Source organism: Glandiceps talaboti, chromosome 17 (genome assembly GCF_964340395.1).
Source record: "Glandiceps talaboti chromosome 17, keGlaTala1.1, whole genome shotgun sequence".
NCBI classification, from domain to species: domain Eukaryota; kingdom Metazoa; phylum Hemichordata; class Enteropneusta; family Spengelidae; genus Glandiceps; species Glandiceps talaboti.
Window position 1 is genome coordinate 16,511,121 of NC_135565.1, and position 18,661 is coordinate 16,529,781.

At 36.0% G+C, this 18,661-nt stretch overlaps 1 protein-coding gene across 1 annotated transcript in view; it reads right to left on the reverse strand.

Moving 5' to 3' along the window:
• LOC144448512 (bridge-like lipid transfer protein family member 3B) overlaps positions 1 to 18,661 on the reverse strand; it is a 56,068-nt gene that overhangs the window by 26,214 nt on the left and 11,193 nt on the right. Inside the window, exon 2 of the mRNA XM_078138778.1 lies at positions 13,830 to 13,992. Within this exon, the coding sequence (XP_077994904.1) occupies positions 13,830 to 13,992 (163 nt within the window). The remainder of the gene's footprint in view (positions 1 to 13,829; positions 13,993 to 18,661) is intronic.

Consider the following 18,661-nt stretch of genomic DNA (forward strand, 5'->3'; position numbering starts at 1 on the left):
CTTGAGTTGATAATGTACCGGTATTTCCAGAAAGTCTAAATGGTTTCAACTAGAAAATCTTTCATGGATGAAGGAGTATGTTTTGTTGTTAGCAAATTACAAGTGAATAGAAATTTATATAACTTTCCAAAGGAAATGGAAACAGATTTGATTTGGTTCAACCACATTTCACAAATTGTAATGTAATTGAAACATATGTACATGATATATTTGATGCAATTCAGATCTCAGAAGATAATTACACCCATTAATAAATTCTAGGCCTAATGTGAATTAATTCTATTATACATGACGTAGTAACACTAGATAAATATCAGTAGTCAACACTGTCTGCAGGACAATCTTGTAAGTGAATGAACTTCACGACTCCGCCTTACACCCCCACATACCCCCCCCCCTCCCCCAAACAATTGTGGACACAAATTTATGCAACCAGAAGTGAATGATTTCCATTAAAGTTGGCGACAGGTCACAACTGTCTGCAAGGAAATTTTGATATAGGTGAATAAACTTTTGGATATCGAAGCACCATACAAAGTCCAGACCAGTTTCATATAAGTACCGGTATGTTATTTGCCAAAAATACCCTTTCATATGATGTTGATGTGAGAGATCATTTTAATAACTGCAAGCCGTTATACCTGAAATATACCACCAATAGCGTTTGTAGCACAACACATCTGACCAAGTTTCAATCTCACTGACCAAAATTAACATTTTTACACCTAATTTGCATATTACTGATGAAATCATTATATGCTTAATATTTCTTCATCTATATACCAAAAGATGCATCCCTATTACATTACAGCCCAATCTGCTGAGTAGTTTTGGAATTATAGGTTTTGACCAAAAAGACATATTTTTAGCCCTAATTTGCATATTACTAAGGGAATCGTCATGTCATGAACAAATCTTAATCAAATCACCCCTCTGAATGTTCCCATCAAATTTCATGCCAATCTGCCCAGTACCTTTGGAGTTTTTGACCAAAAATCACATTTTTTTTTACCCCAAACCCACATCTCTGATGCAATCATTTTTATTTGAACAATTCATAACTAGACACCAGAAGTAACATGACCACCAAATATCAAAGCAATCAGTCCAGCAATTTTTGACTTTAAGTCGTTTACACACACACACACACACACACACACACACACACATGGATGCGCGCGCGTGCACACACACGCACACACACACACACACACACCAGGCGATCCCTATAGCACTACTGAACCTAACCTCAGTTCAGTTGTGCTAAAAATGACCTCGGGTAGCAAGGATTTGCGCCACTCCTTGAACTTGTGCTTAGAAGTCCAAACAGAAGTCATTATGTAGATTAAAAATCAAATAGACAGAATAGTTTCTGCTTCTAATATTAAGAACATTGTTGTTATGGTGATAGTAGTTTGTACTTCATAAAATACCAGACTTTGGCCCCTGAAATTTATGTTTACTATGGACATAAGATTAGGTGGCTGGTCTCATAAATCAGCATTGAAAGGCTAACATCATGCATATGGTCAGTTTGACACCTATTAGAATCTCAGACTCCTATAAAGAACACACTAGAAATGGCGGCTTTTCCCTTGATGTGATGACGTCACTTATTTGCTGTAGCAATAATCTTTTAATCCTAATTAGGGGGCCGTTGTTTATGTATGTAGTTGAGATATTACGTTTCATCACCTAAAATAACGCGATATTTGGGCCAAAGTAACTGCAATAATTGTAGCGTTTGATGTGATTTTGAGGACTTACTCTTCAGTGTTTGTACTTTTTTTCATTCCAATGTTTAACTGGAAGCAAAGCTACAATTCCTGCATTAAACATAAACGTAAATAGACGGAAGCCATTCAGATCTGAATCACAAAGTTGGGTGATAGTGGCACTGTGGTTGGGTGGATTTTTCTGCTAAATTACGCCTTGCCTGCCAAAAATTCAGACATTTCCTAACTCCAACATTAATTACGGAGCCTTCAAGACCCAAGCACACTGTTCAGAGGTAACCCCAATTTCCATCCGGCAAATGTAGCAACGCATGCAGCGGACAGTACATTGACATCTCGCTCACGTTTTCAGTGTGATCTCGTCTGATACTGGTAGATGATGCAAGTCACAACTGTGTGTAGGGCAATCTTGATGTGAGTGAATGAATTTCAAGATCCACCCCCATCCTCATATGGCACATACATGTAAAATGTTAACACACAACTGACCACACTGTGACTGTTCTTATAAGCAGGACAGTTAATCTCACTTTGCAGTTGAACTGAGTTAGTTTCGTAAATTGGACAAAACAAGTTGTTTACTCAGTAGAGTTCTCCTACTGGTACCTTGAGAGTACTGTATGTGGGTAATGATCACAGCTAGGAATCCTTCATGTCTACAGGTAGTAAACATACCAATTGTTGTTACTTGTTATGGCAATTCGACTGGGCTCATCTTTGCTAACAGCAATATATCCACAGACTGGAGTAGGTACCTTGAAATGGCAGATAAACTTTCCATAACTCGCATATTTATTGATAGTACCTCCCACATTGGCATATATATTGTCTTCACTATCAACATCAACTCCTTGAATGTTATCTATCCTGTTGGACTCTGTATCATCATTACCAATTGAGAACATATATCTTAAGTCTGAATCTAACACAACAAGACACCGTTTGTCGATATCTGATACAATCACCTGATTTCTGCTGTTGACAACCACACAACATGGCAATTCAAACTCTTCATTGTTAGGACCATATACTTGGCAGTCACCTACATGTCTTCCATCAACTGTGTACTTCCTAACACCAGGTAGATTAGAATCAGCAATGATCACATGGCCATCTCTGGTCAAGGATATTCCAGAACCCCGCACACGTTCACTCTGTCCAAATGTTCCAATGAGTTCACTCTTTTCATTGGTTACTACCACCTGACGATTACCAGTATCAGTGATATAATATGTGCCATCTGCTGATACTGCTACATCCCACATTGGCGCAAATGGATTGGGGAAATTATCAAATGAAATGACAGCTCTGCATTCATTATTCCAGTTCACTATCTGCACTCTTTGATTGAATGTGTCTGCAATCACCACTTCTCCATTCAAGTTAATAGCAATTCCATTACAGCCACTATACTGACCAGGCTCAGACCCCTTTGCACCATAGGATTTAAAAGTACCAGGTTTGGGAAATGCAGTGAAGTAAAATGATGAACTATTCACTTTCTCACCATTTACTCGAACCTTTACTTTATAGTTGCCTTCTTGTGCACACTTTACTTTCACCAAGTAATGGCCATATTTCTCCTGTACCAGGTTTATCTTACGAGTAACTTTATCTGGATGTGTAACTTTTATAGAAAGTGTGTCTGAGCCATCTATCACTCTGCCATCTGAGTTTCTAGTTGTTATGACAACAGTCTGTTCATCACCAACTTTCACTATCTTGGAGACAGGACCAATTGTTGTCTTTGAAGCAGACGTTGTTGTACTTTTCACTGGTTGTTCACTTCTATTTGGCCATTTCTGTTGTAGATTTTTCTTTGTTACGGTTCTATCATGGCTGTCTGTGAGATGTTTGTCAGGATAGTTTGCAGACGATGGTGACTGTGATCTATCATATCTAGGAACCACTCTTCTGTCACAAACAGCTGCATATGTCTTAGGTCTCACATCAACAACTTTTGCAGCTTGTGAAGCAACTTTTGAACCAGAATCATTGCCATGGACTGCTGGTGAATCATCTCCTGGAGAAACATCTCTCTGAGCCCGAGGAGGAGCAAACGGAATAGCTTTGGTTTGACTTTCTGTGGTATTGACTTTTGTCAAAATTTCACCTACATTCTGTCGTAACACTTCTTTGCTTGGTGAAAAGACAGACATTGTAATATTACTTTTAGGTTTTACTTCTGAATCACTCTCATTTGTCAGTAGAGTTGTGATGCGTTCTTTCACTTCTCTTTGAAATTTCAGATATTGGGCAGGGCTTGCAAACTCAATCAGGTGTTCAGCATATTCAATCGCACTTCTTAAAGTAGTTTCATCTAGTTCTAGAGTTTTCAGTTGAGACTTGAGTTCCTCATTGCTATCATTGAAAGTGTCTTGTAATGTCTTCTTCAAATCTTCTTGCTGTTGTAGGAAATAGTTGATGATTTTATGAATATGGTGCACCATCTCACCTTCTACTTTCTGACAGTTAATTTTCAGTTTCTGGAGTTCAGGTTTCTTATTTTCACCACACTGACCTGTCAAGTCAAGTTTGACTTTCAGCTTGTCTACCAATGTCTGCACTTGCTGTTTTTCATCTACAGCAGCTTCCTCTAAGTACCTGTGTTGGTGTTGTGGTTGAGGATGTTCAACAAGGGCACACTTCATACACAATGGGACCATGCAGACAGTACAGTAGATTTCAACACGACTATGCGGATGGTTTTGACAATAGACTGGAGGTTGCGGTATGTTGATGGCTCCAAACTCTCCTGATGTATATTGATCTAAATCAATCAACTGATGGTCTGAGGACAAAGCTAAATTTCTGTGGGCTTTTGTACATCCTTCACACAGACATTCAGCACAGTCCATACATCTAGTAACTGCTATGCTTTCCTTACAACCACCACACTCTGGTCCATCATCACTCTTACTCACTTCCTTCACTGTTCCTAGATAGTCAATAAGACTAGTCATCAGAAAATTTGAAGGCAGTTTTTCAACTCCTTCAGGTGGAATTTTACAGCTGAGTCTACACTCAGGGCAAGTCAACTTACCACCATTTTTTTCAATCCATGTAGTCAGACACTCTATGCAGAATGTATGAAGACAGGGTAAACTCTTGGGTGTTTTGAAGACTTCCAGACACAGTGAGCAGGTCACCATGTCGTCCTTCAACTTATCCCTTATGTCCGGAGCATTTGATGCCATGGTTTTGCCGTACTTTCACTAGCAAAACTTGATGATAGACTACAATGTATGTTAACTAAGTGCCGACAGTATATATTGTTCCATGGTTACAATTCTAACCTTTGAAATGCATGTGACAAGTGTTGAAGTGGAGACATCCAAAGTAAATTTTTTGTATAACAAACTTCACACTCAAAACAATGCATGTATCTAAATTATGTAATTATCGTGACACATACATGTAATACTATACAAGCACTCATCAAAAGTTTGCAGACAAATGTCACTGAATGTTGTTTTTACAAAAGTACTGACATGTAGTTTATAACCACCAGATCACATAATTATTCATATTATGTGATTAACCTGGAAATTAACAAATTGTTTTAAAACAAACACATTGAGGTACATACTGAGAAAATTATATATTGTGCATGTATATATGAAATACTTTTGTGGTGAGGAAGTCACACAAGAATATTGTACATCCCATTGTCTTTTATCTTGAGGGGTTTAATGAGTCACTAACAGTGGGTGTGCTACATGTACATAATGTCACTCCATGCTTCACCCCCCCCCCCTCCCAGCCCCACTCAAACTTGAATCAGGTAAAATGTTAACTTTTTCATTCATTGTACATGAACAAAATGTATATTGTAAAATGTGTGAACAAGCTACTTAGCTAGCTTTTGATGTTGACAGTAAAATTTATGCCTATGAGTTGATCTCGCTATATAGTCTGTAAGATGACATTCCCCTATGCCATGCTATATTAGCTAGCACTCATATCGGGGTTTACATGTAGATGGTTCAACATATCTTATATATAGTCTAGATCTAGCTACTGTATATTACGCACCATACATGTAACAGTAGGGTTGTTACTACATTAGATACCTACAGTAGGGTTGTTACTACATTATAGGTCTACAGTAGGGCTGGTTACTACATTACAAACCTACATGTACAGTAGGGTTGTTACTACATTATATATATATATATATATATATATATATATATATATATATATATATATATATATATATATATATATATATATATATATATATGATATATATATATATATGATATATATATTATATATATATGATATATATATATATATGATATATATATATATATATATATATATATATATATATATATATATATATATATATATATATATATATATATATATAATATTATATTTATACTAAAAATATGGCAGCCATAACATTGAAAGTCATTTGAATTGAATTGAATTGAATTGAAATTTATTCCACCAGAAGAGAAAAATATATACACAAACTCTGAAAGCAACGGATAAAACATTTCTGGTGAGGGCCATGGAAATAGTTCGTAGGAACTAATCAATGTCCATGGACCATACATGTAGATAATAAATACAAATTTGGGCTGGTACGAGTTTCACAATAACAACAAAAATACAATTCTTAGTAAATAAAGAGAAGTGTTGGTGGCAAAATTATATGGAAGCTTATAAACATAACGGAAAAAAATAGTAAAATAAGAACAGGAAACAAGCACAAGTTCTAATATACAGAAATAAAATTACAGTGGCAAATTGAAAGAGACAACAGATAAAGGTTATTCCCTCAGAAGATACTGCTTTAAATTTTTCTTAAAATTATGTCTATTGTTTATCGTTCTTACAAACATAGGCACAGAGTTGCAGGTTTTAATAGATGCATACTTGAAGTTGTGTTGACTAATTGAAAGGTTAACCTTAGGGATTGGAAAGTTACCAGTGTTGAAACAGGAAGCAGAGTAATCGAATGTCGAACTGTACAATAGAATACAGAATTAAACATGGAAAATAGAATACAAATTTAAAATTAAAAAATGGAAAGTTGAGTTGTAAAATTTCATTCAGAAATGAAAGTTCAGTTGTTTAATTGCATTCAGTTTTGGAATGACGAATTGTAAAATGGAATATAGAACAGAAAAATAGATATTTGTGTTGTAAAATTGAAATAAGAATAGCAAAATGAGGAGTTGTAATTTTGTCATGGATTGGACACCATAGCATAGTCTAATGGCAGAAGTATTTTTTTTTAGAAAAACACAGACTTGGTAATTTCCTATAAAAAGTACAGTGAAATAAAACAATACATTAACAAGTTAGGAAAATGAGTTACAAGTCAGTTATTTCAGAGTGTAAACTTAAAGATCCTTGAGTTGATAATGTATGCCGAGAAAGTCTAAATGGTTTCAACTAGAAAATCTTTGATGCATCAAGGAATATGATTTGTTGCTACGATGTACCATTACAAGCGAACCATTACAAGGAACTTATACAACTTTCAAAAGGAAGTGGAAATAGTGTGACTTCGTCAAAACATTTTGTACAATTGACAATAAAATTGGGATTTCTAGTTGTCTCTTAGGTTTGCTTACAAGGGGAATTGCAGTGATCATGTGATACAATAAGAATACATGTAGCTGTTGGTGAAAAATATGTCTCCATATCTGCAGGGCTCTCGACTAATCAGAATGCAAGATTGGTGACAGGTGACATATACATTTTGGGTAGACGATGCAAGTCACAACTGTGTGCAGGGCAATCTTGATGTGAGTGAATGAATTTCAAGATCCACGCCTATCCTCACATGGCACATGCATTAAACACACAACTGACCAAACTGTGACTGTTCTTATCACGAGCAGGACAGTTAATCTCACTTTGCAGTTGAACTGACTGAGTTAGTTTTGTAAACAGGACTAGTTGTTTACTCAGTAGATTTCTCCTACTGGTATGTTATGATTAGAGTATGCCATTATTTATACAGCAATACTGTCTACAGGTAGTAAACATACCAACTGTTATTATCATTTGTTATACCAAGGCACTTCGGTTCATCCTTACTGACAGCAAGATATCCCCCGACTGGAGTAGATACCTTGAAATGACAGATAAACTTCCCATTGCTATCACATTTATTGATACCACCTATAACTTTGACATAAATATTGTCTTCACTGTCAACTTCAACAGCTCCAATATCATCTATGTTGGGCATGATATCATCATTACCAATTGAGAACATGTATCTCAAATGTGCATCTAACACAATAACACACATTTTGTCGATATCTGATACAATCACCTGATTTCTACTGTTGACAACCACACACCATGGTTTTTCAAACTTTTCATTGTTAGGACCATAAACTTGACAATCAGCGACATGTCTTCCATTAACTGTGTACTTCCTAACACCCTGTAGAAGAGCATCAGCAATGATCACATGACCATCTGTGGTGATGGATATTCCAGAACCCCACACAAATTCATTCTGTCCAAATGTTCCAATGAGTTCACTCTTTTCATTGGTTACTACCACCTGACGATTTTCAGCATCAGTGATATAATATGTGCCATCTGCTGATACTGCTACATCCCATGGCTCAAATACATTTGGGAAATTATCAAATGAAATGACAGCTCTGCATTCATTATTCCGGTTCACTATCTGCACTCTTTGATTGAATGTGTCTGCAATCACCACTTCTCCATTCAAGTTAATAGCAATTCCATTACAGCCACTATACTGACCAGGCTCAGACCCCTTTGCACCATAGGATTTAAAAGTACCAGGTTTGGGAAATGCAGTGAAGTAAAATGATGAACTATTCACTTTCTCACCATTTACTCGAACCTTTACTTTATAGTTGCCTTCTTGTGCACACTTTACTTTCACCAAGTAATGGCCATATTTCTCCTGTACCAGGTTTATCTTACGAGTAACTTTATCTGGATGTGTAACTTTTATAGAAAGTGTGTCTGAGCCATCTATCACTCTGCCATCTGAGTTTCTAGTTGTTATGACAACAGTCTGTTCATCACCAACTTTCACTATCTTGGAGACAGGACCAATTGTTGTCTTTGAAGCAGACACCAATGTTGTAGTACTTTTGACTGCTTGTCCACTAGTAGTTTTCTCTTCCTGTTTTAGATTTCTCTTCGCTACTGTTCCATCATGTCTTCTTATCCTGTGAGAACTGTCTAAATGTTCATGAGGACAGTTTGCATAAAATGGTGATGGTAATATATCAGATCTAGGAATCATTCTTCTGCCATGATAAAAGGTTGTCTTAGGTCTTGCATCAAGAACTTCTGAAGGTTGAGATATGACTTTTGTATCAGAATCGGCAAAGACTGCGAGTGTGTTATCTCCTTGAGTAACAGGTTTGTGAGGGTAACTACTCCTGGTTGGTTTTTCTGTGGTATGGACTTTTGTAAAAAGGTCCCCTACATTCTGTCTGAACACTTTTTCACTTGGTGAAAAGGATAGTGTAACATTATCTTCAGGTTTTACTGCACTTTCATTTGTCAGTAGAGTTGTGATACGTTCTTTCACTTCTCTTAGTGACTTCAGATATTGTGCAGGGCTTGCAAACTCAATCAGGTGTTCAGCATATTCAATCACACTTCTTAAAGTAGTTTCATCTAGTTCTAGAGTTTTCAGTTGAGACTGGTCTTCTAATGTCTTCTTCAAATCTTCATGCTGTTGTAGGAAATAGTTGATGATTTTATGAATATGGTGCTCCATCTCACCTTCTACTTTCTGACAGTTAATTTTCAGTTTCTGGAGTTCACGTTTCTTATTTTCACCACACTGACCTGTCAAGTCAAGTTTGACTTTCAGCTTGTCTACCAATGCCTGCATATGTTGTTTTTCATCTACAGCAGCTTCCTCTAAGTACCTGTGTTTGTGTTGTGGTTGAGGATGTTCAACAAGGGCACACTTCATACATAATGGGACCATGCAGACAGTACAGTAGGTTTCAACACGACTGTGTGGATGTTTTTGACAATAGACTGGAGGTTGTGGTATGTTGATGGCTCCAAACTCTCCTGATGTATATTGATCTAAATCAATCAACTGATGGTCTGAGGACATAGCTAAATTTCTGTGGGCTTTTGTACATCCTTCACACAGACATTCAGCACAGTCAATACATCTAGTAACTGCTATGCTTTCCTTACAACCACCACACTCTGGTCCATCATCACTCTTACTCACTTCCTTCACTGTTCCTAGATAGTCAATAAGACTAGTCATCAGAGAATTTGATGGCAGTTTTTCAACTCCTTCAGGTGGAATTTTACAACTGTGTCTACACTCAGGGCAAGTCAACTTACCACCATTTTTTTCAACCCATGTAGTCAGACACTCTAAGCAGTATGTATGAAGACAGGGTAAACTCTTGGGGTTTTTGTAGACCTCCAGACACATCGAGCAGGTCACCATGTCGTCCTTCAACTTCTCTCTTACATGTACATCCAGAATATTTGATGCCATGGTTTCAACTTTGCCCAGCAAACTTGTCAATGGATGGACCAACTATATGTATGCCACAAGAGGCAACAATACAAATGTATATATTGCTACATGGTTATAATTTAACCTTTGAAATGCATGTGACTCATGTTGGAGTGGAGACATACAAAGTAAACATTTTGTATATCAAACTTCTGACTCAAACAATGTATCAAAATTGCGAGATAGTTACACATAGAAGTACACATACAAGCATTTAACAAAATGTTTCTGGACAAATGTCACTTAATGTTGTTTTTACAAAAGTACTGACATGTACGGTAGTGTATAAACACCAGATCATTTTATGTGATTAACCTGGAGATAAACAAAATGTTTAGCATAAAACACATACAATGAGTTACATACTTCAGGAGAATTACATGTATAGCAGCACATTATCAAGTCTCATTCAACAAAAAGAAATATCTATGTGGTGCATGTATAAAGAGTACATGACTAGCGGTATAATGCACTATAATTTTCTTTTTATTGTGACTGAAGAATAAATTTAAGAAATGTTTCGTTGTGAGGAAGTCAGACAGGAAAACATGTAAATTCCATTGTCTTTTATCTTGAGGTTTAATAAATCATTAACAGTGGGTGTGCTTGTTCATAGTGTCACCCCATTATTAACCACCACCACCACCAGCGCCCCCCACCCCCACCCTCACCTTGAATCTGGTAAAAATGTTCACTTTTTCATTCATTGTACATTTACATTGTACAATGTTTGATCAAGGTTATATTATGATGTTACAATGTAATCCTTAGGCTAGTAAAATTTACATATACTGTATGATTATGAGTTACTACATTATACCTATAGTAGGGCTTGGATTAGCTATTGTATGTGTGTACATCATACATGTACATGTACACGTAGACATGTATAGTTACAAAAATTGATGTACGAAACCTTTTGACCCCGTTTGACCTAATTTGCATTTTTGTTTGTTTTCTCCCCATCAAACATAGGTGTGCACTAACATCAAACAAAGAATTAAATTTGCGCAGCCTTACTACCTATACTGGGAAGGCCATCACTTGGATGAAACCATTATGTTATTTAGGGGTCTCAGACTCTACATGTATATACTACCAGAATCCCTCAATGGAGATACTTTTTTACTACCAATACTCATTCTTGCAAACCAGAACTATTGTTTCTTCTCTACACTTCGAAATAAAACTCTGGCATCTTATGGCTATCAAAGCCATACCTCACATACACATAATACATATTCATAAGCAATGACATCATGATAATCTGACCAATTTAGATAACAGCAATGGCCTCATGTTTTGGCGAATTATGGCAACTGTCGCGTTTGCGGCAACGCAGAAAAACTACAGGGAACTCACACATACAACTTTCCCAAAAGAAGTCCTTAAAACTAGAATTGGGGAGTACAGCAGAAATGATGGAGTTTCACGCGGCGCATTTTTGACGCTTCAGTAAAAAGGCTGTGGTTAGCGACGATGATCAACTGAGTCCAACACAGCTAGCTAGCATGAACAGCAAACGTTGTACCGATGCATGCACTGAGTGAATATGAATGGGCGATTCAAAAGACCCAAGTAAAAGTTACTAGCCTTATTTAAATCTACTCGGATAACCAATATTTGATGGGGTTAACTTAAAGAGTATAAAGTAAGAATGGGAAAAGATTTGTTGAACATTTATATTAAGGGCTGATAAATTGGTACTGTACAGAGTATTAATACTAGTACGGGTGATGAATGCAGTCGTCCCGGCATTCTTAACTCATGTACCTGAAGACACGGTGCTAAAAGGTCGTACTTAATTAGCATTTAGCCCAGATTCAGTTCCTTGTAAAATCAAGAGTATGGTAAACAACGCTTCAATCACTACAGGTTGTGTGAATGGAATTAAGTTTATCTCGAGTGAACTCGCGTGAATCAGCCAATCTTGGCTTGTTGTAACCATGGGTAATAATATTGAGATAATCCATGTTGTAACCTACTAGTACTTGCTACAAACTCATGATTGTATCGGACACCCGGTTTGACAGTACAACAAATCCATGCTCTCACAAACCCTGCTTGACACTTTGGGGCAAGATTTATAGATCATTATTTTATATTCATACATGTATCAATCCAATCTTGTTTGTAGGATGGCAAAAATAAAATTTCAGCAACAAGAACCAACTTGGCCTAGTCAGTTTTCAGTGTACGTACTCAGCTCTTGCCAAGGCATTGTATATCACTGATACGGTACTGTAAAATGGTCGTGGTTTGCGACGATGCCAATACTGGGAAATCCATCATTATTTAGGCAGAACCCCTCTATGGAGGGACATTGATAGATTTTTCTTGTTCCGCAATCAATTTCAGGAGGTATACTGGAAATCTAGCATTTTTTGCCATATATGCATAATACCCACTAAGAAAATATGTGTATATGGTATATCAGGCCGAAATTAGAAACTGTCAATGGGAAACAGACATGGTTGGTAAGACTTGCTACATACAGGTCTTACCCGGAACTTGTTACTTGGTTTAATATCATTTAAAGTAAAATGATATAACCAAGTAGCATCACCACTTGGATGGAACCATTATGATTGCTGGGGGTCGCAACACTATATAAACACTAACCTTTATTGTAACTTTGTTGCATACAGCTTTAGTAAGTACTACCCATGTTGGTAAGTCCATTACCTCGATGGAACCATTATGATTGCTGGGGGTCATAGCCATTGCTGGAGGTGCAACACTATATAAACACTAACCTTTATTGTAACTTTGTTGCATACAGCTTTAGTAAGTACTACCCATGTTGGTAAGTCCATCACTTGGATGGAACCATTATGAGTGCTAGGGATCATAGCCTATTGTTGGAGGTGCAACACCATATAAACACTAACCTTTATTGTAACTTTGTTGCATACAGCTTTAGTAAGTACTACCCATGTTGGTAAGTCCATTATCTGGATGGAACCATTATGAGTGCTAGGGATCATAGCCTATTGTTGGAGGTGCAACACTATATAAACACTAACCTTTATTGTAACTTTGTTGCATACAGCTTTAGTAAGTACTACCCATGTTGGTAAATCCATTATCTGGATGGAACCATTATGAGTGCTAGGGATCATAGCCTATTGTTGGAGGTGCAACACTATATAAACACTAACCTTTATTGTAACTTTGTTGCATACAGCTTTAGTAAGTACTACCCATGTTGGTAAGTCCATTACCTGGATGGAACCATTATGAGTGCTAGGGATCATAGCCTATTGCTGGAGGTGCAACACTATATAAACACTAACCTTTATTGTAACTTTGTTGCATACAGCTTTAGTAAGTACTACCCATGTTGGTAAGTCCATTACCTGGATGGAACCATTATGAGTGCTAGGGATCATAGCCTATTGCTGGAGGTGCAACACTATATAAACACTAACCTTTATTGTAACTTTGTTGCATACAGCTTTAGTAAGTACTACCCATGTTGGTAAATCCATTACCTGGATGGAACCATTATGAGTGGTAGGGATCATAGCCTATTGCTGGAGGTGCAACACTATATAAACACTAACCTTTATTGTAACTTTGTTGCATACAGCTTTAGTAAGTACTACCCACGTTGGTAAATCCATAAGGTCCATCAGAACAGTTTCATCAAGTTCAATGTCACTCAGCTCTCCTTCTCCTTTAAATGTACTCAGATTGATTTTGTCTTGAGACAAGTTCTTCACGAACCTGACAAAAAGATGATAAAGAAAACAGTGGTCAAATACATTGAACGTTTTTGTCTACAATATAAACTTTATTTCAAAACAGTGTGATGCATGTACATGCTATTCACTGCTTTAAGAATATGCCTAAGTCCTATTCCAGAAATGTAGTACATCACAATTTACTGGTCCTCCATTTACGGTTATTTCTATGGGTGCCACAGTGTGACACATGCCACATATCAATTATTCAATCTGGATGCATACATACACATGACGCACATGTTAGGCAGTTGTGTGGTACTGCACTTTATTGCACTTTCAGCTTGCATTATTTCTATGGGACTTCACAAACAGCCAGATTTGTAATATGTGAATCTGGGTGAACACATACACATGAAGCCCATCGACAGGTGTGTGGTAACTTCACTTTATTGCACTTCCAGCTAACTTTACTGTTTTCTATGGGCTTCATGCAAATACAACAAGAGTCATGAGTGAATCCGTATGAAAGCATGCATGCATGCAAAGTCTATATAATAGAACAAGTCTTCATTGAAGACATAGGTTCAACATTTCAACTAACTATATTCTAATTTTTATGACCACTATTCAGTCATTTTTAGTATCAAGAAGCCCATGCAATTAACATTAACTGAAGTGTGTTTAATTGCAATTCCATCTATAGTAATTACATGTACATCCACATATGGGTTTCATGAATATACAAGATTCAAAATAGGTGAATCTGGATGTATGGACATGAAGCCCATAGAATTCACAAAATTACAGTCTATGTACACATCCATCTAATGTTATTTGCTTTGTGCATACAGCCCAATTTGTAATAGGTGTATATGTATTATACCTTATAGCTGGGCTACAATACTATTTGACTATTTCAGATAATTTGTATATACTAAAAATTACATTTGGAAGGTGCATGTACATGTATATGCTACAATTTCAATTGCATGCCGTATTGAGAGATTGAAAATTTCTTGAAAAGCTCGCTCATGGTGTGAAACTAGTTGAAGATTCAAGCCTTTTTGGAGTGACTTTCTACTAAACTACAGTATTGAGTGGGATCCCTATAGTGTTGAGTACTCCAAACTCTATTAACCTGAGTATATCTCCATTTACAAAGAGTCTCCAGAGAGAGTTATCTTATCAAAGACATACAAGATAAGTATTTATTACTCATCTCTCTCTCATAAGAGTGCCAACATTTTATGAAACCTTGGATATCTCCTTTATTTTAATAACATATTTTAACCTGTAAATTTATAAATATGTACATTTATATTCTGGCCTAAACAATAAGATTTTTATTTCAAATGCTAACACAGCCATACAACCCATGAACAAACACCAGTGCATATGCTTAAATGAACTTGCACCGAGTAAACACTTCATGCAAGACAACATTAGGTAAAAGACCAATAAAACTGATACAAATACAAAACAAGTGTCTACATTGTGGGTTAACACTATGCTTTTATCAGATTGTTTATAACTGTTCAAGTTATATAGTAACATTAACAGTAACAGTTGGACTACATTGTTATAATGTACAGTGTTCTATCGGTGAACAGAGTATGCGATCCAGGCTCATGTGGTCTCTGCATGAAACTTGTCTTGCAAGCAAATGCACTGTTGTTGTTGTTTTTTTTGTTGAATCTCCCCATCTCCTCCCACATACATGTACACACATGCATGCACCCACACATGCATGCACACACACACGCACACACACACACACACACACACACACACACACACACACACACACACACACACACACACACACAGACTAGAAAGGGGTATATTTATCTGTCATAGAAATCAATTATAGGGCTATAAATACGTACAGCTTGCTGGATTAATTTCATAATTAATGTCAGTCATAACTTGATTAATAGACAGAAAGGATACAAATAATCCTGTCTTGACACAGACAACGTTATTAATTGCATACTGCTTTCAGAGTTTTTACAGTACTCAATACACATTCCTTGTTGGTTTCAGAGTTTTATGATTTTTAAAATTTTGCATATTCTTTTTAGAGTTTCTGTAAATCGCACTGTGACATATGTGTAGTGCGTTTTCTAAGAAATTAAAATAATAATAATAATAATAATATCCATAGCTACTAACTTTACACTAATGTGTTTTGTAGTAATAATCAGAGCTCTTAGTCTTAGACAGACATAAAGTGTGATAGCACAAAGATTTATCACATTGATGATATAAAAATTTTATCTGGCTACATATGTTATTTTTACGTAGTATTCGTACATTAACCTGACAGCGTTATTAATTGCATATTGCTTTCAGAGTTTTATTATTATTGTATTAGCCAATGTACATTCCTTGTTGCTTTCAGAGTTCTATGATATCCTCCTAGTCTTAGACGGTCATAAAGTGTTATTGCACAAAGATTTATCACATTATAAACATTTTATCTGGCTACATGTATGTAGTATTTTTACCTTGCAAAATACAACCCTGAGGTATTCAGACTTATAATATGTGACACTACACACAGCATCACTGTGCCCTCTAATGATATCCAAATTTTGTTGTTTTGAGTCAAAATGATAAAACTGGTATTTCTTGTGAGTTATTACATAGTAAGAGATAGGGGAACACCAAATTTTGGTGCGTCACTAGAAATTGCATGCGTCAGTGGCATGTCAAATTGGCTTAGAGGGCACACTACACACACCATGGACTACTGTATTTGTATAATGCTTTAAATAACTGGCAATGACTATGGATTATATGAAATTATGCATCAAATTTGCACTTTTGTACTAACATGACCTCTGATGCTACTTTTGACTGTATTTTACTAGCCAGGAATTCATGCAGATTGTGATTTAAACTTTGCTTGTGATTGGAAAGCTAAATTTAAAATCTCAATCTGCATGGATTCCAGGCTAGTATTTTATCAACTATATTTACTTTGTGCAATAAAATATCTTTACTATAGGCTCTATAAAAAGAGGAAGTGTTGACAAAAAATGCCGTTTTGCTAAATAAAGTTGTCTCACATCAAAGAACAGTTCACCTTCAAAACTGTTTCCATTTATTGCATTAATATACATTACAATTTACACAATCATATTACTTTGCCATTGTTACAGATAGGCATGTCTAGGAAAAATGTTAAACACATGAAACTTGCAACATTAGCAAGAATCTGTCTCTGTGTATCAACCCTGGCAATCTACATTTTGTAACTGGGTGGAAATCAAGATATTAAAATTTAATGTATACATGTATGTACATTCTTCATATAAATGTTCTGGGAGACTGTAAGACACATTGTTTCAAATCCATCCTCACCGACGTGAAAGAGGTTGATGTGCGAGGGCGCCCCATCATGGTGTAGCTTATAGACTAATGTTAAATATTACAATTCATACATGTAGCATGTATTTATATGAGTGTTTGGTCGTAAAATTGGGAGGAAATCCTTAAATGCAATTTGTAAGTTGATTAATAACATATCCAAGGAGTTCTTATTTGTAGAACTGAAATTCTGTCCATTTTTTCAATTTCACATAAAGCCATGCTGAATTACTAGTCTATTGTTGGTTTCAGTACATCATTACACCTATTGTCATGACATCAACTATGAAGGCCAATACAAAATATGTTACCAAACTCACAAATGTTTTAAATTTCTTTTGTTGGCCTTACAATTACATGTACATGAAAACATCATCAGGTTTAGTAAGAAATAGTGATACTGATACAGTCATAAATAAATCAATTAGTGAAATAACTGGAGCATGCTGTATATTATGTAATTGGACAATTGTAGATTTCCATGGGTGCCCAGTACTAACACATTGTAACTGTACATGTATGATGGAGTTGATTAGCACTGATATTCTTCCAATCAATTCCACAGACCAAAACCAAATTCAGAAAGAAACTAAGTAATAAGTGGTAAATTTCATGAACTTTTTTACAAGTTTGTTTTTTATTAGAAGACAAGACACACTGCTAATGCTCCAACATGTAAACCTCACCTATGTAGTACAAAACACCACTCCAGGAAATGAAGTCATTTTCATAAACTATGGGTTATGGTGAGTTATTTCATGATTTTACATTACCTACAATTATTTGCAATTTCATGGGCTATTGCATCATGGGAGTCAGCAGAAATAATGTATTCAAGTTGCACACTGAATATTCATGAGAGCTGTTTTACACTGTTAGGGTATAGGCACTCAGGACTCATGAATATTCAGTGTGCAAGATTGACTGTTTGTGTCTGAAATTGCAAGTAATTGTACATATAGATGATGTAAAATCATGAAATGCTTCAACCCACAGTGTGTGAAAATGTCTCTCTTTCCTGGAATGGCCTGAAGTATGTGATAATTGGACATTGAACAGTTTTGACAGTATGTAACCTCATAATCAGAGGAATAATGAGTAGATATTCACACTCCATTCTTTTTAATTTATCTCAGTTTACATTAACTTAACATCTATGATCATAATTTACCTCAGGCATCATTTTCTTGTTATGTATAAAGGACAGCTAAAAACTAATAAAAGGCACTGTCTTTCTCAAGCTTTGATAAATTATTTTCATCCAGTAATTGGATGATTTGGTAACGCTCATATTGCCCACAGGCAACACAATATGCATCACTGAACTGACTGACGTT